This window comes from Dromaius novaehollandiae, chromosome 3 (genome assembly GCF_036370855.1).
Source record: "Dromaius novaehollandiae isolate bDroNov1 chromosome 3, bDroNov1.hap1, whole genome shotgun sequence".
Classification (NCBI taxonomy): domain Eukaryota; kingdom Metazoa; phylum Chordata; class Aves; order Casuariiformes; family Dromaiidae; genus Dromaius; species Dromaius novaehollandiae.
The window spans coordinates 107,739,910-107,766,990 of record NC_088100.1 but is presented as its reverse complement, the minus strand read 5'-3'; the positions used below and the strand labels follow the sequence as shown (position 1 = coordinate 107,766,990).

The 27,081-nt window shown below is 37.5% G+C and overlaps 1 protein-coding gene across 1 annotated transcript; it reads right to left on the bottom strand.

Annotated features, from left to right (window-relative positions):
- Positions 1 to 1,603: 1,603 nt before the first annotated feature.
- On the bottom strand, positions 1,604 to 25,429 carry PNPT1 (polyribonucleotide nucleotidyltransferase 1). Its single transcript, XM_026108211.2, has 29 exons — positions 25,162 to 25,429; positions 24,205 to 24,265; positions 23,824 to 23,898; positions 20,666 to 20,771; positions 19,562 to 19,611; positions 18,882 to 18,945; positions 18,754 to 18,801; positions 17,939 to 18,052; positions 17,464 to 17,650; positions 16,881 to 16,932; positions 16,478 to 16,535; positions 16,232 to 16,328; positions 16,032 to 16,134; positions 14,491 to 14,561; positions 12,960 to 12,996; positions 12,174 to 12,240; positions 11,997 to 12,086; positions 10,856 to 10,909; positions 10,636 to 10,745; positions 9,523 to 9,594; positions 9,363 to 9,426; positions 7,623 to 7,706; positions 7,053 to 7,136; positions 5,926 to 6,032; positions 5,786 to 5,841; positions 5,149 to 5,227; positions 3,847 to 3,894; positions 3,336 to 3,494; positions 1,604 to 2,675 (listed from the first exon to the last, which is right to left on the bottom strand). The coding sequence occupies exons 1-28, from the start codon at positions 25,365 to 25,367 to the stop codon at positions 3,339 to 3,341; spliced, it is 2,400 nt and encodes a 799-aa protein (XP_025963996.2). The 5' UTR covers positions 25,368 to 25,429; the 3' UTR covers positions 1,604 to 2,675; positions 3,336 to 3,338.
- Between the last annotated feature and the right edge of the window lie 1,652 nt (positions 25,430 to 27,081).

Genomic DNA, 27,081 nt, shown 5'->3' with positions numbered 1-27,081 from the left:
CTGAACAGACCATTTGCTTTAAACAATTTAGCTTTTTTTTTTTTTTTAAACAGATATGTGATAATGGGAGTTGTAATGATTTTGAACTGTAAGGATGGCAAGCAAGTCCTACTATCAGCCTTTATGGTAGCTCAGAATTTTAAGTGGTTTATTCAATAATGCACACAAAAAAGTTAAAACTTAAAAAAAAAAAGAATAAAAAGATGCATCAACCCAGTGCATGGCTATAAACAAGAGACCACACTGAGGTTTTTTTTCTGTGCTACATGAGTGCCATCAAATATGTCATTTCTTCCTCCAAGATTTCATGATCAGGAAGTCCACACTTAACTGGACAACCTCTGTTACAGCTGTGCTGTGAAAATAGAGCTGTAAGATACCAGACTGCTGTCTGGAATTCTTGTTATGCAATACTGCATAACAAAAAGAAGTTCAGAGGAGATGGTGTAATGTTGCAACTGCCCAGCTTCATTTTCCAAAGCAATCTTTTTCACTGACTCCATTTAAGATGGGTCATTACAGAAGCTAATTATCTAGGGCACTAGAGACAAAAACCCCCAGTATTTCAGCCATTGAAAATAAAGCCTACTGAAACAGAGCTGAGTTCTCAGTCTCTCTCAAACATTATTAACCTACCTGTTCTCTGATCATGTCTCCTCAGGTGATACCAGCTAAATCAAGTATCTCCTGCCACGGCCCACTTTGCTACTACCGACAGCTCTCAGATGAATCCACAGTGTCTGCAGCCAGCTTGCTTCCCTCCAGGGAAGTTCTGACTAGCACAAACTTACTCAATTCTTGGCTCCTGCCAAGCTTCACACCTCAGGTAAGGGCAGCTGCTCTGTGCTCCTTGCAGTCAGTTCCCAAGCATTTCTTTCCACCCCTTCCCATAGGGCCTAAAACTTGTCACAAGTGCAGAAAGGCAAGCTGATTGTACAAGCTGCCCCCTCCCGCCCCCATTACAGGGGCATACAAGTTTTCTTTCCTATTACATTGTCTATCAAAGAGGAAAAAAATCCCAACATCCCAATAGTTGATTTACTGAGACCACTGTCTATCACACTGACCAACAGGAATCATTAACACTCCTGTTACGGCAGGTGAGAAAAATGCATTTACAGGAGAGAATGGGATTCTTCTGGCTCTTAAGTCGTCAGTTACCACAGATTAAACAGAAGCAATTTAGGGGTAATGAGCTAGCAAGAAAAAAGGCTTCTAGAGTTGGTAGTTTATCTAGTATGTAGTAACTAGAGCATCTGTCAGTTCTACTACAAAAACGAGCCTTACAGAACATTTTCCACAATAAAAGAAGCTACATACTGGAAAGCCACTTAGATTGCAGAGATAAGAATTTCTGAGAACAATTATGAGAAATCAAAACATTTCTGAGCTTCTGTTTAGGAATTTGCCTACATTATTCCATTAGTACTATCCAGGATATATAACCACCTAGATATTGATCAATTAAGTCAACTCACAGTAAGCAGGCACAGTAGAGTTCTTACTAGGAAATATCAGAAAACAGTGCTCAAAGAAGATGAAAAGACTGTTAGGGAAAACTCTTTTAGTCTTATATGATGAAAAAAAGACAACTACAAAGAAATAGACCGGTCACTTTTTTTCTTTAATATTTTAACTTACAATAAAAAAAGGCAAAACAAGTCTTGCTATACATTCACATTCCTCCTCTCCCAAAAGTTTATTTTTTCTGTCAGGAGGTCCAGAGCCCACTTGCCATCAGGTGAGAACTTCATTTCATTATTAGGCGCCTCTACCAATTTGAGAACATGAGAAGGAATACCTCTTTGCATTTGAAAGTCTGTACCTCACAGCAGAAAAACAAGCAATTCTGATGAGCCCCTGGGAAACATTTTGAAGTCTAAAAGAGACTGATGAACCCACTGATAGAACATAATCAAACAGAAGAATTTTGGCACTCAGTGAAGAGATTTTTGGGGGGAAGATTTACCGTATCAACTGTTTATTCCAAAACAATTATTTTAGTGTTGTTATATATTTTAAAATTCAGTGTTAATAATCCCAGAATAAATGATCAGGTTTCAGCCAGGTTCTTTGTTTTGTCCCCCTTTTGGTCAGATATTTTAGTGTCATTAAAGTCAGAACACTATGACAGTTACTGATGTATTTATCTGAAACAGTGTCAATCATGTTAAAGGTGATACTTCTTGTAAGTTTTTACCTTTTGCTCTAACTTTCAATCTTATACACTGAAATGCCAGTAATGCTTTGGCTGGCCACGTGTACCTTTCAACTCCATATCTCATCACTGTCATATCTCATCAGCAAAGCATATAGAAGAATTCCTTCTTCAAGGAAACAACTGTTAAATACTTCTCTCTCATTTTTGCATTTTTATTTTGAGGTGGTAACACGAGGAATCTTAAGCACTGAAGTGTATTTAAAAAAATAAATAATCTGCTCTCCAGTCTATACAATTCCATGTTTTTAGATTCTCACCCATGCTATGCAAGATAAGAGTGTTGGTGGTTTGTTTTTTTTTTTAATTCAAGTTTTTCATCTGTTTGAAGACTTTGAAGTTCTACATCACCTTTAAGCGTGAATAGCTTCTGTTTTAAAAACATGATTCACTATCATCCATCTGCAGATTCTAGTGAAGATTGCTTATATTTCCATGAACTATTAGGCCTTTTCTCCTGAAAGAGAGAGAAAGTACTCTGTAAAAAACTAATTATACAGATTTTATTAAGTTATCATTGGTATGTAGCAATTCCATTTGTCAATCTCATTGCATAATTTCTCTTAATTTTACGTTCAGGCACCTTCCAATTCTAGCGGCTTCCTAAGGAGAAAAAAATGCATACAATAGATTTTGGGAAAGTTTAAACCTAAGCCTGTTATACAGTCAAATGCCTGTTAGGAAGACTAGTTCTAGAGAAGAGCTTTGGGCATTCCAGTAACTGATTCAGAAGTTTCCAGAAAGCAGCTTGTTTTTGTTTTATCCTTCCCATGCTGTTCTCACCTCTCCCCCTAAATTTTCTTTTAAACTAGGGGAGGGAAAAAAGAGGGGATGCTTACATAGATGCTTTAGGTGAACAAATAAATTTGTTTTGGAGAAAATACACCGTTTAGCATGCCTGAAAGAGTCCAGGCATTTGAACCAATTTTATAATATCGAGCTCTTTACAGCTACAACTACAACACAGGAAACAGCAATTCCTAACTTATGATAACTGGCAAGCAGTGTTTGTACACCACTGAAGTACAATATACAAAGAAAAAGTGATATAATTGTCTACAGTAGTTGCAAGCAAAGTGCAGTACTGAGTGGTGTAAAGTGGTTTCTATGGCCTTACCAGTCACTGGGATGAACTAGATGACTGTGGAACTGTACCTCCCATGACAATACTATTTTTGTCAGTAAGGGACTTGAGCGCAGCTGTGGCTGGTGACTGAAGCACTTTACGTGAAAGCCGCATTCTACCATCGGTTGGATCACGTCCAAAGTATTTAACCTGTTAAGAAAACATACCACTTTCAGACCACCACAGTTATGTTAAACTACTGTATAAGAATGATCCATTTAAAGAGCAGGAAACAGCATTTTCCTTAATTTTTTTTGACACCAAAAATATCATAAACAATAGGCACTGTTTTGCCTATATTGCTCAATCAAGTCAATTTCGTACATGGACAGTAAGAGATAAAATAAAATTCTGATGATTTGAAATGATCATGTATTTAACCAGCACAGATGGAATCTGATATGGCAAAATATTCCTTCATAAACAAAATTAAGAATTCACTCAAATACTAAAATATGAGCAGCAGTTTGTTAGCAATTTAAGGTTAAAAAGAAACAAGTACCTGAATTTCTTGGCCAACTTCTAATCCCAGGGCACTAGGATGTTTAATCTAGAACACAGTATTTTTCAGAAAGTCTTATTTAAGGGTAAATGAATATATATAAGCATATAACATATATAGGCGTGTAACTGAATCTTCCAACTAGACCACAAAATTTGATCTGTTAAAAATATACCTATAGAATCATGTTTGCTTTTGCATTATGTTATGGTGAACACCAAATACGAAATGCCAAAAATACCAGTAGCTGTAAAGGAAATACTCTTTCAGTTATAGTTAATCCAAATTACCATTTTGTAAATAAGCAAGGTAGGAATTCTGCCTTGAGGTATCTTATCAGAGATTGACAAAAACTTTTTAAGTAAAAAAGTATTTCTATTCACTGTGCAAAGTTGATGCTGTTATGAGCACACAACCAACCAGAAGCCATTAATAGATGCCAGAAACTACTAGTATCTGTTGGAAGAGGCAGACAGCTCACAGGAGGATCAGGAACCAAGCATAGACATATTTTCCTCACAAATGAAGCAGGAGGTAAGCTTCTCAGCAACATACCATGCCCAGGACTTTTGACCAAGAAATAAGACCATCAGTAGAGCTATTTTTTGTTTGTTACCATGCCAAGAGACTGCAGAAGGAATTTAATTAATGGCTTATGTATATAAAGGACACTATCAAAAATTTAACTGTCACTTTACCATTAAATCACTATCAAAACTTACTACATCTGCATCTGTTAAAAACCAGCTTTTACTTCCAAGTCACTCCATGTTTTCCTGCCAACAACGCACGCACATATTTTCCCAGTACCCACTCAATCCTTTCTTCAGTGCTTGCCTCTGTCACTAATCTGAATTTCTCCTAGCACTTTATGGCATCAGGTTTTCAAGAGCAGAACAAAACCCAAGCCCATACAATTTTCTTTATGCTACATTTCAGACAACTATAGATGGGCTAAAGTGGCTAAACACAGACGAATGAACAACTCGTTTATATATGTTACGTATCAGAGGATATTATAGACCTAAAGAACTTGATGATGTGCATGAAAGCATTGATAGCAGGCCTGTAGCTGGCATACAGACAGAGCTACATGCAGCTCTAAGCACAGGGTAAGCAAAGGTTAAACAAGTAGTGAGGTGCTGCTAATCTAACAAAGCTTTTCACATGAAAATGGACTGTAGAACTTCAATATGTTTGTTATAGTTAATGTAGACCATGTTTAATGAGAATTGATTAAAAATAAATAAAAAAATTTTTGCTTAAAGGTTTCTAGTTTACAATTGTTTAAGTAGATATTACCTTTCTTTGATCAAGCTGTGAATTATGAAGTAACACTGGTGTCATATTTGGATACAATTTTACCATCACTCCAGAATCTCTGCAACAGAAAACAGCATGGTTATTCCAAAATATATCAACAGAAGCCTGTATGTAGCTTATTCTGAAAGCTGAGGCAAAACCAAGCATTCATAAAATTTGCTCAAATTTTTTACTCATCACTTCTTAAATCCTCTAAACAACCATAAGATGTCTACATATTTATCCTCAACTGAAAACAGACAGAAATTGCTTATTTCAGGACACTACATTTCAAATAAGCATCACGTCCAAAAGTGGATGTAATCTCAATCCAATACATGCCCTTGCAAAAAAATGAAAAGCAAACTCCCACCATATCTCTAAGATACAAAGGTGGAAAAAAGCCTCAAGTTTTAGAGACATTCTGATACAGCAAAAATAAACATCTTCATTAAAGAAAGGCAGTAATATTTTCAAAACAGAAAATACAAGGAATGATGCAGGTACCAACATCACCAGCATGAGTTTGACATCCTATAAAAATCAATTATTTTTACAACATATCTATGTATCAAGAATATATCTACATAAAGAAATACTTTCTAGTTCTACCTGAACTTCAGAGCACTTTTCATACCTAATTTCAGTTATTGTGGCTGTATAAACTGCACCAAATTCCAAATTAACTTCCTGCTGTTGGGAAGAAAAAAAAAACCACAGTAAGACAAATTCACAAAATGCAAACAGAAAAAGCTAACAGCAAAAGTCTGTCCTTACATCATCTTTGCAGATTTCACGGATAAACTCTCTTGCTTCATGCATAGCACTAGGTGTTGGAGCAAACACAGAATATGTCTCTTCATCCAGCTGACTTAGAGTTACACCTTAGAAAAATAATTTATTTAACAACAGGATTTAGATGCACATTGCTGCTGTTTCAGCAAGCAAAAAATTCACATCCCCACTAAAGACTTGCACAGGGCAAAATTATTTAGCACAAACCCACTAAACTCTCAGATTCCTAATCATTTCAAATATTCTTCTTTGGATTAGGATTAGGCATTGGACAACTTTATATATAATTGTACAGAAACCATTTTACATCTATGCTTGCCAAATAACTGGACAAACTTGTGCTCCACATGGAAACTTGCACATTTGCAAAATTGTTATGATCCTTTAGTGACATGAAAAAGTTCTTGAACAATTCAGTTTTTTAAGAATGAGTTTCAGAAGCTGCATAGATTTGATCTACACTTGAACATATTCATAACAGATCAGACTTGCTTGACATCACTTCCCCTTCAACACTATATGGAGTCCACAGATGCACCATTAATTCTCTCTTCCATAAGCCCTGAATACCTTTGTAATGTGCACCAAACTTCTGGCAATTCCCACTGCAAAACAACCCACAAGTACTTCTACAAAGAGAAGCTACACAGCTAAGTGTGGAAGTGAGCTTTACCTAATCCTTCAAAACTTGCATATAAATATAAATCAAAATATAGTAAAGATTCAGGTTGTATTTAACATTGGAACAGCTAAATAGACAATGCTGAACACAAATACTGTTATTCCATCTGGAGCATAAAGCAAGAATTGAAAAAAAGGACCCTATTCTTAGTAGTTCTTCCTTTTTACTTCTTAGGATGTTGTCATTGAACCACAAATGCCAGTTCTACAGACAGTGGTCTACAAAAGAGTTTGAAAAGTTTAAGTTTAGCTACTTCTAGATTCTGAAAGGGCATGAAGGTAGCAATAAGATTCAGTAATAGTTGTGCTAATAACACTCGTGCTACCAAGATCCACTATTTAAAATTATACATTAATCATTTTCATATATTGTAGAGAAGCTAATACAACATTAGCATAAGTTATCGCAGGTAGCGCGAATGCCTTACCTGTCTGTGCTTGAAGTTTTTTCAAATTGTAGGCCCCAGGACCAACAAATCGTAACCTTTTTGATAACGGAACATGGATAGTTTCTGCAAAAACATTTAAAGATACTCTTAAATGATGAATGTAATAGTTTTGAAAACCATAACAAAAATTAAGTCACATTCGTTTAGGTTTTAATTTTCTATGGCTAACCGTATCATCTGCTAAACACTGATTAAAATTACATTTAAGAATTGAAATAAATGAAAACAAAGAATACAGCTATTTTGATGAGTTTAAATTCCCTTAAGCCATACCATTATTGACATGTATACCTATCCTGATTTAGGGGGAGTCTCACATGACTCTTCAGTTTAGCTCTGCTTTCCAGTGTGTAGTGAAATGGTGCAATACTGCCTTTCAAGATAATATAGAACAAACAAACTCATCTCAAAAATCCTAAAGATAAAGTAACCTGAGGCAGGGGTAAGAACAGGGAAGAACATATAAGAGAGATTCATTGAAAAAGCAGCTTATTGTTAAAAGGTAACTAAAAGAGACATTAATTCATATCAATGAACAAGTAATATTACCTACAACAGGTCCATTCTCTTTTCTGTTAGGTCTGGGTTTCGCCAGTGTTTGGTTCATAATTTGTAAAATCTCCCTCTTTGCAGCTGTTGGTGGTGGGGAGACAGGAGAAGGGAGAAGAAGAATTTTGTACAAGATTAAAATAAAAATACATTTATGTTGTTTTCGTTATAAAGTAGATAAGCATCCATTCTTAAAATCTGCCTCCTGCCTACCTTGACAATTTATTATGGTAAATTAATGCATTTTCAGGTAGTATACCTTTATTGCAGTATATCATTCTGCTCCGTATGTACTAACCCTTCACTGCAGTATATTTATTGATTATATGCAGCTGCCTAGAATGTAATACTGAAGCATAGAAACATATGCTATTATTTAAATAAATCAGAGAGTGCTGATAAGAGCAACAGTGCGTAACTTTGATTAGTTATGCTAGGCTGGCCCATAACTTTAGCTGCTCTGCTTGAAACAATACACCTTTGAATTGGAAATACTAGTTCTTATATTTTAATAAGGGTTTTCCTATTAAAATCTTGCTAAGTTACAATCCAGTTCAAAATATTCTCTTAGAACTAGTTAAATCCTTATTAATACTTATAGCTTCATCTTTTCACATAGCTCTGCAATATTTTAGCAGTACATGTCAGAATATATACAGCAGTAAATTTCAGTAATAAATATACCTGAAATTATGGTAAGTGAGAAATTGTTTGTTGCTCTTTTTATAACATCCTTTTTACTCCTACACATTATCCTATTTGACTAAAGACATCTAATAGGATGTTTGTGTGTTAGTCTAAGTACATTTCAGTGTTCTAACGCTTTACATACGTAGCTAGCAACGGGCACCTCTTCCTTCTCCCAACCTTCACCAGTTAAAAGCGATCCAGAGTTTCAACGTGTAAAGCTGCATTTCAGCCTTTATTACTTGTGTTATTCATAGAGTATCTACCTGCTACATCTCAGCCATGCTGATTTAACCATGAGCTGCCTGAGATGACACGGAAAGGACTTTTAACTCCTGGAATTCGCTGCCACATAGACATTTAAAAAATGATCAGAAATTGCTTCAAAGTTAGTTTGGAGCTTATTTTTAAATAGCCAACTTATTTTACTGCTTTTCTATTGCACAGCAAAGAGCAAACCTTTCTTCCCACCTCACCACATATAGCTTGAATACAGCATGATGAAAATTTTATGAAGTAATGTGGCTTAGTAATGTAGCACTTGTTTATGACAGTCAACTCCAAAATACTGGATGCAAATGTTTCATCATATATTCCTCCACCCTGATGTTATTTTGTATAAGTAGGTTTTTTTCAGTTTGCTATGCCACTAATTTTATTGCATTCTCCAAAATGAATTACACATTGCACTAAATTGGTGACCCTTAGTACCACACGTTCTGCATGTGTCATTTTTTTCTTCCCTTTTAATAATAATAAAAAAAAAACCTCAAGGAATAGCAGACATTTTCATTGACACTAGGTGTGATGATATGGCAGTTAAGTGTGCTGGGAATGGCCAGACTTTTTGGAGATTGAATGCTGTCCTCTGACTCAAAAAAATACTTATTTTGTATGAAGTGCCTATATTGAAATATAACAAGCAACACTCAAATCATACTGGTTTTCAGAAGACAGCAGCTTTTTTACAATATGAGAATAACAAAATTAATAACTGAATGCAATTTATAATTCAGTATAGTAAAATGGGTGCAAACACAAACATGGACATACCTGTGGCTTGCTGAATAGCTTCCATTACAATTTTTACTGGTATTCCTGGTAGTTTTAGATCAACCTAATGTGAGAAGAGTTAAATGGTATCAATATGTAAAGAAAGCTTTTTAAGGGGATTCTCTAAGTTTCACTTTAACAAGATTTAATGGTATGATACCTGCAAGGCAGTTATTCCTTTATTAGTTCCCGCCATTTTGAAATCCATATCACCATAGTAATCTTCAATTCCCTACCAGCACAAAGAGAAAGAAAACAAATTGTAATAACTTTATGCTAGTGTCACATCATACTAAAAGTATATCCTATGTTTCAATAAGCCACGGAATAATTTTGCAGACTTGGAATCTCTTCCAATACTCAAGATGTTTTTCTTTAGCCTTATTTCACTGTACCGAGGTAACACTGTGCCTTTCTATCCCCATATTCTAACAGCTTTTGTGGACTAGTTTCCGAACAACAAATCCACAGTTAATTTTATATCAATAGCTGCCAATGGAAGAAGGAGCAGCAGCATGACAATGTGCATTTTTCTCAGTAATTCTGCCAACTGCTTATTCTCTCTCCAATATATTGAGGTTTTTTTTGGTTTTGTAAAGTGTTTTACGAGACTGGACAGTGAGGTAGAGAATGAAAACAAGGAAAGGTTCTTTTTGCTTACTTTAAAATCAGAACAGTCTCCTAATCTAGTTCATCACAGAACTCCACAAACAGTTGAACTGGTACAGCTAAGAAGGCAATACTGAGGCAGGAATATGCAGAGAAGGGACAAAGCCCATTTGTAATGGCACTGCCTCTAGCACCCTAACCCCCTTCCTGCCGTGTGTACACACACACAGAGCTAAGTTCTTCAATGGATATTCAGAATTCATTTTCTAGCTGTGGTGAAAGCAAGTGTAAGCCTCACTAACACCCTGTCATTCAAATGATTAGACCCAAAATGCAGCAGATGAAACTAAAGTATTCAGGAATAATGAATCTCTTTCTTCCAAACAGAAAAGACAAAAATTAATTGGAAACAGTTTATGAGAGCTTAAAAGAAGCGATTGAGTAATGACACACAACTAAGACACATGACTGGACATTCTACAAAGATTTTTTGAAATAATGGAGGAAGTTGGGAGACAAAACAAAGACGACAGAACTATTCAATATTTCCAATAGTGTGTGCTCCAGAATTAACTGGATAAATGATGTTGCAAAAGAAGGGCATAGCGGCTATTTTATAGGATTAAGCAGCAATAAAAACAACAACTTTGCTAGAAACACTCACCAGGATGTCTGTCAGCAAACGATAATCCTCAAGATCACCATTTTTCTCCAGACTGCATTTGGTAACTAGACCTATTGCTACACCTGCCACTGCACTTGATACTGGAACTCCTAATAGCGGTAATTAAAAATACATTTTTACAACCTTTAGTCACTCCCAAATTTATAACCCATTAACACATAATGTAATTTATCCTTTGCCTAAGTTCCACATTTTGTACCTGCATCCATTAATGCCAAACTTCCACCACATGCAGAAGCCATTGAAGAGGATCCTAAAGAGTTAGAATATAGGGGAGGAAGTATTAAATATAGATCAGAAGCATCTGAAACACAACTTGCTAGCGATATTCCTTCAGTGACAGTTTGAAAATTAATCTTGCTGCTAGCCAGAAGATACTATGCAGCAATACCCATACTACAATAAAACAATTGCATTTTGCCAGAAAGTTTCTGAAGCAGAAATATTTTTTAGCAAGAAAGGGGTAAAATAGTTTGAATCTTTCATGATACCAATGCAAAAAATCCCAAATATCATGACTAATTTTAAATATGCTGGACAAGGAAGCAGGGAGCTACAAATGGGACTCCTTCCCTTTCTTCACCAATCTCTTCTCCCAGACATCAGATCTCACTGCAGTGGTAAAAAATGAGATCTGGACCTTAAAGAACTCTGACATGCAGGGGAACCTGTAACATAAGTGTCATGGAGGTTGTTCCTTCCCCTCATCCCTTCTGTACAGGTTCCTCTACCCAGGGCAGATATGGGAGAAGATTATGTTATTCTTCTCCTGAAACCCATGGATCCCCAGTTGATTACATATACATTGAAGCTAAATTCTAAACCAGTTGGCAAGGTCCAGGCACACCTGACTAATGGAATAAAAATAGGAAAACAACATTGTTCTAGCTCATTTTTTCCTTTCCCAGTTAAGCAGAAAGGTCAAATGGAGTGTTCCCCCAGCTCAGGGAGATGGGAAAGGACACACACAGAGAGAGGAGGAATTATCTTTAAATCAATGAGTGTACCAGCTGCAGTCAACTTTGAAGAACGGATCTCAGTCTATTCCTCACTCTGTAGCACAAGAATACCCCCAAACGTGATTTTGTTAACCTCAAATTTATGTTTACGTCTCCTACTGATAATGTACTGTTAAACGAATTAAAAGAAGGCTCCATTATTTGTGACTCTACATATCCTTTTCATTTTGAGGACTTCAGGCAACAAAGTTACCCAGATTAAGAAGCTTGAAAATGAAAACAATTAGCTAAAATGTCTAGAACTCAATGGCCAAACTCAGGCTATCTTAAGAAGCAGACTTGGTCTCTAGCACTAGGTTAAAAGTAAGGAAATCATAATACCATTTGACTCCAAGACTTCAGAAGTAACTCGTATTGTGAATGGGAAATGCTGGGGAATAACTGGTTTCAAAGCTCTCTCTGCAAGTGCACCTGTTTTAAAAATACAAAGTGATCCATAAATAAAAACAGACAAAATATTAAAACTGAAAGCATTAAACTTCCCTAGTCTTAACTTACCATGTCCAAGTTCTCTTCTGTTCACACCAGTAACTTTGCCGATCTCATTAGTTGCATAAGGAGGAAACTATGAAGAAAAAAATGTGTATACAGAAAATTTACTACTAATTTTTTCATTTTAAAACATCTTTGAATTTTTGTGCATCTCAAGGAAAAACAACAAAAATATCAAACAACTAAATGACTTCTGTCAGCCACTTAGTTTGCAAATTGAGATACAGCTTAGGTAGTATTTACTAAATGTTTTAATTCCATAGAAAAAAAAGAGAATAAAGCAGTCGCAAGGCAGCTGAGGAACAAGACAACAGGCTTACTCCAGTTAAAACTTGTCAAAAAACATATCAGAAAACTTTGTGTTTCTGTCATTCAGATAATGCCTATTGCCTGTGTGAAATACTCCAAGCAAGCTCCAAAAGCCGAGAGAGAACAGTGATGGAAAAGCACTTATTTATTATTGGTTTAGTATGCTATCTGAACATATTAAAAGAGTTTATTAAAATTAATAAAGCGGGTATAATCTTTCCTTCAGTACTAACCTATCCTTAACAATAAGGAAAAAAACTAATGTTATTAAAAAGGCTGTACGAAAAAGCAATTTATGAATTGCTTAACGCTTTTTAGAAAATCAGGGCTTTTGTTCATAAGCTGCAGCATAAATACACATATGAACTAGAATTAGTAAATTTTAGGAAATCATTTAGAGATCTTCAGAAGTGAGCAGTTTCAGCTTTAAAGCAAGACATGAAACATCATGCAGAAAGCTGTGACACACAGTAAAACTCTCACCTCATAATGCAGCATGAAGTTTTTATCTTTTACTCCACTATCAAATGAAAATAAGACCATGTCAAAAACGAGCAACAACCAGTCTTACATATAATATGTAACAAGATTACATTGAATTATGTATACAAATAGAGCAACCACCAATACTGAATCAATAGTTTTGCTTATTACCCATATTTTTTCCTAAAGTTTTTTTTGGTAGTATATGAATTTAAAAAACAGTTTCCAAAGAAACAAATGTCACACTTTGAATGTAGTCATTTAAACAGCTTCCCTAGACAGAATAGGCTCTATCAGTGCCTCATGGTGATTCTGCTATGCCAAAGGAAAGGGAGACAAGCTTAAAGAACAGCAGCACCCATACACAGAGAACCGTACACACTGCAGTAAGCACTCGGCAACAAAAATCTCCACAACTGCAAAACAGCTCTTGATTAACAACAACAATATCTGTGCTCAAAAAAGTGCTTTAAGAGTCAAGTCTTGTGGTACTTGACAATAAATACAAGAAGCTAATCTATCTATAAAGTTGCCTCAATCTTGCATTTAATCCTATGCATTTAATGCACCCTTGCATTTAATCCTATATACAGGCCATTTCTCTCTCATTCATGAAGCACCCTATTGATCACTAATTTAAAACTATTATCTAGCACAAACTAATTTCCAAGAACAACAAAGTTAAAGAAGATGGACAAGCACCTCTATGCCAAAACATTTAACTAAAGTAAAGCTGACACACTAAAATGTAAAAGCTCCCAAACTGGTGAAATGAGATCACTGAACTGCAGCTTTAAAGGAATGGAATTTACCCTCCCCAACAGGTTAACTGTCAGCAGTAAAAAAAAGATTAATAGCACAAGGACTTCCTTGCTACAACGCAAGTTAAGTTTTCAAGATTTCACTAAAAGAGAAAACAAACAATTTTTTTCACCATATGAATATTTTTCTTTTGAGACGGAATTAGAAATTTAGATAGGCTGATTCAGCTGGGAAAAAAAGACATTCACCTGCTCATTTTATTTTTTCTGTTTGAACCAAGAGAGCTAGAATCACTGCTCACTCAAGACAAAACTGCACTCGGTGGACTATGTAGATCCAATGTATCAAGCAAAACTGCATCAACTTGTAAAATATAGATGAAATGAGTAGAATATGTATCAAGTTGCAAATGTGGTGATAAATTCTTTTAAAACTTTTGCAAGTTGTTTCTTTTAAAGAGACTTGATATATGTACACATTTGTACAGATTTAAGTTCAGTGCATTATCTCGCTCAAAACCACACTGGACATTATTTGGAATAGTCTCTGATTTCAAATTTGTGTTTATTGAATTAATGTCAGCTTAACTAAAAACAACTGCCAAAATGCTTTGAATATGGGCCATTTGCTTCACAGCCTAATTTGACACATTTTTCAGTGCTCGTGAATTCGTATGCTGATATTCAAGGAACTTCTATGAAATGTATTTAAATGCTCACCCTTCTTTTTTTCCTCAGCTACTGACAAAATACCAGAAAAATGCACATACCTCACAGCTGTTGAGATAAGATCTGATTTTACGCTTGATTCTAATGAGTCAAATGTAACTGTACAGAGAACCTAGAATAAAAAGATAAAGGGAAAATAAACTGCTCTTCCACACTTTCATAACTTCTCAGAGTGGTAATGACAGGTCAAAAAGAATGACTTCAGCAACAAGTACGAGGCTATCACCTATCACATCTGCAAACTTTTTTTTTTTTCTAAAAACATCACACAGACTGATTCATAATCCATACAGATTACACAACCTTACAAGTGCTCACATTAGATAAACAAACAAACAAAACTGGATTTATTGCTTCCTGATCTGTTAGGGGCCTAGAACATCAGTAACAGCTGCTTCGTTAAGAAACTAAATTACTTCATTTAAGGGCCAGATGCAGCCACAACATTGCATGAAAGGGGGCAAGCCTGCCCTATGACATGGACTTACAACATGTGCTGTTCTCAGTGGGATAGGCAAGGGACAACAGTTAGTTTAACTGAGGAATAAGTCAGTGTTTGCAATTATCTATGTACCCCATAATGAGTTAGACCAATGGCTGACAAACTTCTAGGAAAAAGAACTACAAAAACATAAGACTAGATCTTGCGTACAATCTTAATACACTCCATCCAACATCAGAAACAGACTATCACACTTTTGGGAAGGAAGGAAGGAAGGAAGGAACTGTCATTAATCTGATCTTATGTTTCGTTTTCCTTCTGAGTCCTGGTCACATATATTTGAATGGATGAAGTTCCTCTTAAAAGATTTATCATCTCACATGCACAATTTATCATTGCCCTATATAGCAACAGCTCTGATTAAGTAGATCTTAAAAAGTTAATCAAGTTACCCATATAATCCTACCCATCTTTAGAACAGCATACTCTACATTAAAAGTTTTCCTCTTTTGTCTCGACAAATGTCTTTTTAACATAAAAACCTAAAATCTGCATAGAGGGATGAAGAAGATATGATTTGGGACTTTTTAACAACCAATTTTGCTGTAAGCCATCCTGCATTAGAAAGCTCCCTTCTCAAAACAAAAACACCCCCAAAAAACCAAAAACTCAAACCAAACAATCCCCCCAACACCTCACAACACAAACCCTTCCCCCCAAACAGCTCCCTATTCCTCCAAGAGACAAAAACCAAAAAACCCCGAACCCATGAACCTAAACAAAACACGGAGAATGCTTATAGCTTCACACTTTGGTTACTGGACATTCTTCAGAAAGCCTGAAGATAGTTTTGCTCACCAGACTCCCTCTGGACACACATACTTAGAACATTATCCTGACATCTCTACTGTCCATATAGTAAGCAGCTAGGTTTTGTCTACTGTTTTAAGGGACCCAGACATTTTAAAACTGAATCTAAATAGCAGAAAGTCCAGTTTTCACTCCCCTGTACAACTGTTTTCTAGCCTTTATTATTTGAATATGTAAGAAAAAGGAAATTTCACAGTATTTCACAGGAAAAACACAAATCTGTCAGCTTTAATAATTATGTTTAAGACTTCTGATGTTTAAAAATATTACCTGTGTTTGACCTCTCTGAAATAATGCTGATCCATGAAGCATTTTAAACATGTTCACTTCACATCTAATATCTCTGATGGAAGTCAAATCTCTTCCATCACACCTAAAGTTACAAGGGCAAATTATGAGATCAAAGAAACTATAGTCTTGGATAAAACGTTGTCAGAAATAATTTTTCAGTTTGAGTATGATATGCTTACCTCCTATATTCATTCAGAATAAGATTTCTAAAAATATCCTTTGAAACCACATTAAAAGATTCCATGATTTCATAAGGTTCAACCTCTGGAAATTTTTCTGGATATAAAAAACAAATTGGAATTAAAGCTGGAAAACAAACTTCATACAGCTTTTACTAAAATAACATGGCCAAAGAACAAACTGTAACCCTAAATAGTGCTAGTTCAATTTAAGCATTTCCTAAATATTAAGAAAACAGAAAATACCTTTCAAGTGTTCTTCTGTTTCAAGTCTTATTTTGTTAATTGCTTCATCTCTAGAAATCTAGAACACAAGATTTGCAACCAGTTAACTCTATAGGGCAGAATTCCTTCCTTCTTTTTTTTAAAAAAAAAAAAATTCTGCAGAACTCAAGGAATAGGACCTCCACACAATTTCTGACAAAGAGCAGTAACGAGCTACAACAAGTATCGTTTTGGTAGATAGGAAAGAAAATAATTTACAAGACATTTATTATTGCTATTACACATATTATATGCAGAGCCTAAGAGAAGTTTTTATTAACTTTAGCTTAAAGAAATTAAATCTTACTACAGTTTCATTATGATATTAATTAAATCATGTTTGAATTGAATTTTTTAAAAAGGTAGTACTTATGATAGTACTTACTTTATCGTGGCTGGTATCTGTGAACACTGCATAGATCTTGTTAAAAGCAAGTCTTTTGGAAGAAGAGACAGAATTTTTGAAAACACACAGCTTAAGAAACAATTAATTTCTTTGCGAACTAGATTCCCCCCCCTCCACTAGCATTATTAAAGTACGAGGCTCTCGCATTTTCAGACGTTACTAGCGCCAACTGTCCTTGCCGCCTGCTCCCCTGCTCCACACCAGCTCCCTGAGTTTATCACTTCCACAGCGAAGTTCATACAAGCCAGTGTAACCTGGCTCCTCCTGCCACCACTCCACAGGAACAGCATATTAACTTGTAGTGTTTTCAGCCTACTTGTTTTGCCCTCTATTTCTCACTAGGCATAAAAAGAGAGAGCTGAAGGCTGTGTTCCTAACTGTCTATGGAAAAGGTTGTAAGAAATTCTAAATGTTCAAAACACTCTGTTTTGTTAAAACAAACAAAAAATTCCAAAACTATCTGATCAGAGATCATTAAATTCCTGACTCACAAGGGTTAACTGAGAAAGCATTTTCACTCACTTTAACACAATTTAAATAGAGTTATTTTTTCTGAACTTACTTCTTTGCGCATTCCACAATCTCTTCAGGAGCAACAAATAACTTTTGAACAGTTCTCTTGACAATACCTTGTTCCCTCACTAGCTGTTGAATTCCCTGAATTATTTGCTGGGTATGTTTCACCCCTACTTTGATGGCGTGACAGAAATCTTGTTGCAGTATATTCTCAGCTGTTGCTTCCAACATAACTATTAATGGAAAGTTAAAAATTAAATGAATTATTATTATATTTTTCAGCAGCAATCTGTTATTCAACCAAGGAAATACAGATTAACATCATACTGCATAAATATAATGGAATTTAATTTACCTAACCAAAAAATGCTTCATCACTATTGCTTATATCTACCATTGAGCAAAGATACAAATTTCAATGATTAAAAATATTTGTAAAGAGGCACCTGCTTCATTTTCAAACTAAACATTCAACTAAAACAACTAAACACTCAACAAATTTTCATAATTAACTTACTTACCAACTTGATTTTGTGGGGCTCCAGCAACAACTAAATTTAAAGTGCTAGACGACAACTGTTTTCGAGTTGGATTGATAATAGTTTCTCCATCAACCAGTCCTACCCTTACTGCACCTACGAAGAAATTCCAGAAACTTATTTTGCAATAGTATGGAAGTACCTTTTGGGCATCATTTTATTTCCAAAGTTATACTTCTAAAAGCAATAAGAATTCACTTTAAAATATTAGCATATTAGTTATAATTAAAAACAAATCTGTAAGACCAAATAAACCATTTTTGATTTTTTTTTAAACTAAGTAGTATTATGTACAATGTCTTAAATTTATTTTTTTTGTTGAGCACAGATTTTTCTAGAAATAAGGCAGGTGAAAGAAAAATACAACTAAATAGTTTCTCTCTGCTAGATAGTTCCTCTTCCCATAAAATATTCATAACGACATAAAGCTCTTGGGTTCCTAGAGAAAAAATGCTCTTATCCAGCCACTTTCTATGCAATGACCTTCAAGACTAAGTTTCTTCAAAAATTTGAAAACTTAAGAAGCTCTTAGGGAAAAAAAAAATAATCCTTACATTATTGATGTGTATATTAGATCATTAATTCTAGGTTATAAAATCTCATACCAGTGCATTTAGTCCAGGAAATACAATGCTTTCTAGTGCAACAATTCCATGTAGCTTAAAAATGATTTTCAGTACTTCAAACAAAAATTAGTGGATTTATAAATTCTTTTAAAGAGCAGGAAAAAAAAGTGAGCTGTGGTATAATTCTTCCATTATGTTTAAATCACTCATCATTCCAAAATACATACTTACCAATAGGACCATTCCATGGGATATCAGATAATGCAAGTGCAGCAGAAGCTAGAATAAAGAGATAAAAAAGTGTATTAAAAATAGGATTATGTTAAATTACAAACAATAATTTTTAACAGTCATCTTACCTCCATTAATTGCCAGGACATCAGGATCATTGACACCATCTACTGCTAAAAGATTACAAAGGATCTGGCATGAGATAAAAGACAATGAATAATTTTGAGCCATAAATATTAGTAAGTGTCAATACAAAGCTAAGGACAATAAAATACAACATTCTTCATATTTATACAAACTTACACAACAAAAGGAAAACCTGTTCAGATATTAAAACCAGAAAGCTCATGAAAAAAGCCCACTATTCAGGCACCTAAAAACAAAGCAAAATATGTATCCTTGAAGACTTTTATAAGTCTCATTAACGCTTTCAGTGAAAATAAAGCAAACAGAAGGATGCCCAATTACAGTCTACGTATAGTTCCTGTGAATATTTTGAAGAGTTTCTTAAGTATTAAGCCTTTTCATTCCTCCATTGTATAGAAAACTTTATAATTTTGTCTCCCATATCTCTGTAATAAAATTGGAGAACTAGCATGTGATAAAAATACTTTGAGACAATGAAATGACAAACTGAAATGCAGAATTACACTGTCTCACTGGTTTTCAAAATGTAAGCCCATCCTGGATGCTAATAAAAACTGCTTTTCTTAAAATAGCACCTGCATCATGTGTTTTTTTCACTGGACATGCCCAAATTTTCCATTCTAAAAGGTAGCTACAGTTAAGGACAGCGACCATGACTTACTTGTGTATCATAAAAGTAGCCTGCTGGAAAGAGCGGTCTAATTGACCTATCTGCAAAAGAAATACTAAAAATGTAAGTAGTATTCAGTTTTCAGCAGCTGGTATTTGGTTCATCTTATATTAAATCCCACAAAATTATCTCAAGAAACTGACAACATGGTTTAAATAAAAAGCCCAAACAAACAAAAAAGAAAAGGCTGAGAATCCAGAGGAAAATTTAGCATGAAAGATAGTCAACTATAAAACTTCAACAGCGCTCAGAGAGAAACACGTGTAGGGGTGGAGATATCCACTGCTGTATAACACATAATAAAAACGTAAGAATAATCTTCCATGTTTTACAACACAAGTAACCTATTAAGTAGTATTTGACCAGAAGTGTCTTCAATGAAGACATGAGACAGTTTTCAAACTGAAAGGTATACAATAAAAAGCAACAAAAGCAAGTATGTTCAGCGTGTTGCATTATTTCCATGATGTCTAGATTTTCTTTTATTTCATATATAGTTTCACATATATTAGTGTACGAATACAACTCTATATAGTAGCCCAGGACTTGTAGACTGTTCCTCGCCCTAACTCGTTTCATTGTTGCCTTAAAATGCTGATGTACATGACATCAATTTTATATAAATGTTGACTTATTATATAATATATAATATTATATATTATCTCATTTATGAAACAGTTTTTTAGCCATGATTGAGATGACTTTTCAAACAGGATCATGAAGAAGAGAATGAATATGTACCAGTCAATAAGTCCGTCTCTTTGTATTTCAGAATTTAGTTTGGTTGTCTTTTCCACCTCTCCTGACAGATGAGCAAATACAGAGGTTAACATCTCATTAGGATGAGATCTTAACAACAATAATCTCAAAAGAGGTGACTATATGCACACAGCCCCAGCTCATTTACTATTTTAAGACTCAATCCTAATACACTTTAACAAGAAACTGCAAGCATGTTTTCTTCTGGCATTACTGCAAAAGCTATCAACTTTGTAAACAAGTTATAAATTACTACTCCTTATCACACATTCATGAGGATATTATAAAATAATTTTAAAAATCTTAAACCATTGTAGATAAAATGTTTTGGCCTACCTATTACTCTGCTGGTAAGAATTTCTTTATCAGTGGAACCAAGTTCTCTTCTTAGATAGTTTGTAGGAATTCTTCCTGCTGCAGCAGCTTTCTGACGATAGTCAACCTTTCAAAAACAAAACAGGGATTCCCAAAGAAAACAGATCACTAATTTCATAGTCACAGAATCATTCAGGTTGGAAGGGACACCTCAGGAAGTCTCTAGTCCAACCTCCTGCTCAGAGCAAGGTACATACTGAATTCAGATGTTACTCAGGGCTTTGTCAAGTTGGATCTTGAGAACCTCCAAGGATGCAGACTGCATAACCTCTTCCAACAACCTGTTCCAATGCTTAATTATCCTCATTCTAAAAAATGTTTTCCTTATATCCAACTGGAACCTTTCAATTTATATCCTGTTTTCTCTCATCTTCCTGCCGTGCACATCTGTGAAGGGCCTGGCTCTGCCTTCTCAGCAACGTCCTCGTAGGTACTGGCAGGCTGCTATTAGATTTCCTCCCCTGCCCGCCCAGCCTTCTTTTCTCCTCCCTGAACAAGCCCAGCTCCCTCAGGCTCTCCTTGCAGCACAAGTGCTCCAGCCCCCAGAAGTCTCGGATGCCCTTCACCGAACTCCAGTTTATTGATCTCTTCTTGTACCAGGGGTCCCAAATTGGATGCAGAGTTACAGATGTGGTCTAACAAGCACTGAGTAAAGGGGAACAATCATTTCCCTTGATACCTTGGGTGGGCTTCTATCGATACAGCCCAGGATGTCGGTGGCTTTCATTGCTGCCAGGGTGCAGCAGTGATTCATGTTTAGTGTACTGGCCACCAGGACCTCCAGGTCCTCTTTAGCAGGACTGCTCCCCAGCCAGTGAGCCCCCAGCCTGGACCATTGCAGGGGGTTAGTCCGGCCCCAGCAGATGACTGCATTTATCCTTATAGAATTTCATGAGACTCCTGTCAGCCTGTTCCTCCAGCCTCTCTAGGTCCCTCTGAAGAGCAGACCTGTTTCTGAGCATATTGACCGCACCCCACCCTTTGCTGTCATCTGCAACAAACTTGATGAGCATGAATTCCCGGTCATTCATAAAAGTATTAAATGGACTGTGTTGCAGGATAGACCTCTTGAGGAACTGCACTTTTACGGGGTCTTCAGACAGACCGAGTTGTTAACCAGTATCTTTTCAGCCTCATAATCCAAGCAGTTTTTCACCCAGTTACACTATAATGTATGAACTTGGACAGTGTGGCAAACTGTTGAAAACCTTGCTAAAATCAAAGCTGACAACATCCATTGCTCACCCTTCATCTACTGTGATAAAATGAGTAGATCTGAAGGCAATCAAGTTGGGCAGGCATGATTTACCCTTGATAAATCCGTGCAAGCTATTCCTAATCATACTCTTCCATGTGCCCTGAAATGCCTCCCAAAAGGCATTTCTCATGATTTTCCAAGGGACAAAATTGTGGCTGACCAGTCTGCAGCTGCTAAGACTGTCCTTGCTGCCTTTTCTGAAAATGGATGCACATTTGCCTCTTCCAGCCACAGGGACCTCCTCCTTTCTCCTCCCCCCCCCCGCCCACTCTCCACTAACTTTCAAAATCACAGACAATGGCCATACTCTGACCTCAGGTCAAGATTTCTCATGAGTCACCTGCCTAGATTCTCTTCCACTCTTTGTAGTTCCTGTCCTCCCTGTACCCTGTCTCTAGGTGCAAAGGCCTGGGAGACATCGTCTGTGAAGATGGAGGCAAAGAAGGCATTATCTCAACCTTATCTGTGTCCACTTGTCATTAAATTGCCCACCCCACGCAGCAGCAATACTAATACACTTCAGTAGAAGCTCTTCGTGTCGCTTCTGACATTGCCAGTTTCAGCTCTAGTTGAGCTTTGACTTTTCTAACACCATTCCTGCATGTCCGGGCAGTGTTTCTGTATTTCTCCTTGGTAGCCTGATTTCTGCACACTACCTTTTTGCACTGGAGCTCAGTCATGAGCTGGTCTCCTGACATGTCTGCTCATTTTCCTGAGTATCAGTATAGATTGTTCCTGGGCTTGGAGAAGGCCACACCTGAAGACCTGTCAGCCCTCTTGAGTCATCCTGTCTATCAGAGCTGCCTGAATAACTTTAAAACTGTTTTTCTGAAGTCAAACGCCTGTACTCTGTGACTTGCCTTCTTCACTTCACTCAGCATCTTGAACTCCACTATTTCACAGTAGCAACAGTCAAGACTGCCATTTGTTATTGCATCCCTGACCAGGTCCTTGTTCATGAGTAGCAGATCCAGAAGAACGTCACCCTTTCTTGGCCTACCTAGCACCCAGGTTAAGAAGTCATCCCTGACACTCTCCAGAAATTTCCTGGATTGCTCATGCCTCACTATGCTGCCCTTCAAGCAGATGTCACAGAAGCTGAAGTCCCCCGTAAGATCTAGTGCCTGCGATCTGGAACCTTCCTCAAGTCGTTTTAAGATGTCTTTGTTCACTCCTTCATCTCACAACAAACTTCAACCATAAGGTCATCTGTACTGGCCTCTCCTCTGATTCACACCCACAAGCTGCTGCTTCCAAAACACTGCATACACATTTGAGCTGTTCCTTCATGTAAAGGCAATTGCCCCACACCTGCCTGTCTTTATTAAAGAGTCTGTATTAACCCCTTACAGAATTCTAGGCACACCAGCTACTTGATCATGAATCAGTTATTTCAATATCATCACAGACCTGTATCTAGATGCAGAGCTCTAGCTCTCTGTCATAGTCATGAAGTTATAAATAAGAAATATAAATCAGTATAGGTGGCAGCAACATATTTTTTGTTTGTAATTTATTTCAATCTAAATGTAGCTAGTATCTGTCAACTCCAAATTTCTGCTTCCATGCTATTATTTAATTACATTCATGGGCATGAATTGAAATATAGAAAATTCCATCTCCACTTTTTTTTTTTTTTTACTGTGAGGGTGGTTGAACACTGGAATGGGTTACCCAGAGAAGTTGTAGAGTCACCATCCTCGGAGATATTCAAAATCTGACTGAACATAGTCCTGGGCAACCTGCTCTAGCTGAGCCTGTTTTGAGCAGAGGGGTTGGACTAGATAATCTCCAGAGGTCCCTTTTAACCTTGGCTATTCTGTGAGGATCTATGAAAACAAATTCTGTCATTAGTACTTACCACTAATGGCATAAATTGAGACGGAGAAGGCTTTGTTTTACTGACTGCTGTGACCATCACTGCTGTGTCACCTAGCTGAATTAAAAACATAAAAATAAAATTGAAGTTACTTGCAACCAAGTATTATCTTAAGTTCTAAACTTATTAACAAATTAGATCTCTAGTTTGGAGCATCTTCTGCATAAAGGCAACCACATAAATCTGTGCCTCACAACAGTTTTTTCAAAAAGATTTTTTCATACAAAATAGACAGCTTTACCTTCATTAGGGACTGATTTGCATTTGAGGCTCTACAGCCCTTTAATAGGCTCTGACATCCCAGTAATGCTAAGATTCAGAAGTTTTAAAGTTGCATCAATTTTTTGAATATATATATTTTACCTGAACAACAGCAGATCCATCAGCAAACCTAGCAAGTTTTCCAGAGGACAATTCCATCTTTCTATTAGAAAGAAATAATCTGTTACTGATGGTGAATTTAGACCATTTTACCCATAACTCCTACATTCATCTACAGCATCTATATTAAAGGATCATGGCTGCATTTAACATTAATATAAAAAAAATTATTAGATATGGAAATTGGAACGCTGATCACGAGAGACCAAATGCCCTTACTTTAATTAATTTTGCATCAAAACTCCTGTTTTTGTCACCTTGGAGCAAAGCCTTTCAGACACACACGGCTTCCAGGTCAACTCTAAGTCATACATCTCCATGACTACATCAGTAGCAGGAAGTCAGTGACTATGAGGTACCTGACAGATGAAAACCCATCTATATCAGATGCCAGCTAGAGTCATACCAGTGACTTGAGGCAAAATGCTTTGCCTCACGTGGGAGGATGAATGATGTTCTTGTTCTAGTTTATTTTTAAAGTCTTGCTACTAGAAAATAGACGACACACTAAAAAAACACAACAGCGTGCCTGCATAAGAAAAGGGAAACTACGTTTCACACACCCACAAAACACATTTTTCCCACCACAGTCAGAGAACTACTACAGAATATGCTGTCTTCCAGATCTGAAAAAAATAGGTTCCGGTCTTCATTTGCCGCAGAGACAGGGCAGAAGAATTTACGTGACAGCTTCTCTTCGCCCGTGCTCCCCCGGCTGCATAGGACAGCCCTTTCCACCAACCCCAAGGGCCGTGGGGGCCCGGCTGCAACATCAAGGCTTCCCACCCGCATCCGCGGGGGATAATTAACTTTTCAGCCCGCGCCGCAGCTCAGCCTCACAGAAAGAGCCGCTCCGGGGACGCCGCGGAGACACCGTGCCGCGGCGCACCTCTCCTCCCGGCCCGGCCCGGCCCGGCCCGGCCGCCCGGCAGCCCTCACCTGCCCCCCACCTCCACCGTCACCGTCCGGCTGGGCCCGGCCTCCGCGGCAGCGCCGCGGGCGGGAGCCAGCCACGGCAGCCAGCCGTCCGGCAACAGCCGCCGCCGCCACCGCCCCACAGCGCTGCGGCGCGCGCCGGCCCCGCCGCCAACGGCGCCAACAGCCAAACCGCAGAGCGCAGCGCGCCGGCAGCCCGTGGCGGCCATGGCGCGGGCAGGGGGGCGGGTGTCACGCCAATGGCGGCCTCCCCGCAGCGCGCCACCCGATTGGCTCTCGGGGGCGCCGGGAGGGCGGGCTGGCGGGCAACAAGACCGGAGCGGATAGGCTCCCGTGCCAGCAGGTTAGTTTCGATTCCGCGGCGCCAACGCGTGCCCGCGCCCTCTAGCAGAGCGTCGCCTGGCTACGGCGTCCGCGGAGGGACCGGCCGCTCAGAGCGCGGTCACGGCCAGTGTCGCGTCCGGAAAGTTCCAGTTGCCCCCTTCGCTGGGCGGGGCCGAGCGCCGCGGCTGAGCTGGGGCTGGGAGCGCGGCCGTTGGGCGCCCTGCTGCCCTGGGGACGTTGTGCTGTGTCTTTTCCTTTCTTTGAACCAAACTTTGCATGTTCAGGAATTGTAACATAACCTCCTGACTCCCTCTAGCGCTGAACCCCACCGCGGGGCCTGCCTTGAGCAGGTCACCCCGGCGCTCTAGTCCTCGGCTGCCTCCTCTGTAAGGCAGAAATAATGACTTAATTAAGAGACTTAACGGTCTCTTAAGCCAGCAGTGTCAAAATATTTTTTAAAAGGCGAGAGGAAGGTCAAAACAGCTACGACTGCGTATCGCAAATGCTCACGGGTTAAAATACTTGTGCATATGCGTGCTCAGGGTGAGACAGGCTGTTAGGTTTACGGGGCAGCGTTCTTGTTCTTACGTTAATTACTCTCTAGGCAGTTAAATTATTGCTCGGTCGTATGATACAAAAATTACTTTCTGTGAGCATGAATGAACAGTTATGTAAACATAGAGACCTGATTAAACCAACAGTGAGATGCATGCAGGCTTAAGTTAAAACAAATGGTCTAAATTTATCTGTTATCTCAACAAGAATTTAGATTTGGGGGAGATTTCATAAATGATGTACTTTATTGCCAGTTTGGTTCTAATGCTATTTTGATACTGCTTGTGCATTACAAATTTCTTCTGTATTTTCTTAACAGGATTTTTCTGTTAAAGCTGTATTTATAAAAACCAGATTCATTGGCTGGGGGAACAGTCCAGGTAATAATTTTTCTTCTGTGCCAACATGTTTCTTACCTTTTGGCAAGTCACAGAAGAGAGAAATGAGAAGACAAGTGATCCAGAAACTTTGGACTTGGCCTGGGCAAAAGGACTTAACTTTATCCAGATTCAGAATTCATTGGTGTGGTTTTATTTTGGTACAAATATATATTAGGTGGCAAAGCAAGAATGTTCACCATGTTCTCTTGAATTCATGTTTGCTGTGCTGCTGTCAAGCAGAAGATTGTTTTGAAAGATTTTTATGTCATTATTACTGATTAAAATTGCTATTCTAGCTCAGGCAAATAACTGTTCAAAGCTTCGTGCTGTTATAATAATATATTTGATTTTGTAAGAGTCTGATAAAGGTGTGGTTGGAAACACTCATGTAACACAAAAGACATGAGCAACATGAATCTTCTGTTGTTAAGCAGCAAAGGTGGTTACTTAGACGTTTTAAAGCACCTTGCATTGATAGGATATCAAATGGGAAAGCCAAAGTATTTAAAGCAGAGAATTACAAGATTACAACTGACAAGCAAAAAAGATGCATCATAGTAGCATTTCATGTGGAAAGAGAAAAAAGCAGTATGTACGTTGAGGAGGTTCAACAGAATGATGTTGCCAAATTTAGAAAAAAAACATAAGGCCTAGATGAGGAATA

What these genes read in the sequence shown, in the direction of transcription:
- PNPT1 (XM_026108211.2), bottom strand. Translation starts at nt 25,367, where the DNA reads ATGGCCGCCACGGGCTGCCGGCGCGCTGCGCTCTGCGGTTTGGCTGTT. An exon ending in TTTGGCATTAATGGATGCAG is followed by an intron (nt 10,746 to 10,855) that starts GTACAAAATGTG and finishes TACCGCTATTAG; the next exon opens with GAGTTCCAGTATCAAGTGCA. An exon ending in GTGAAATCTGCAAAGATGAT is followed by an intron (nt 5,842 to 5,925) that starts GTAAGGACAGAC and finishes TCTTCCCAACAG; the next exon opens with CAGGAAGTTAATTTGGAATT.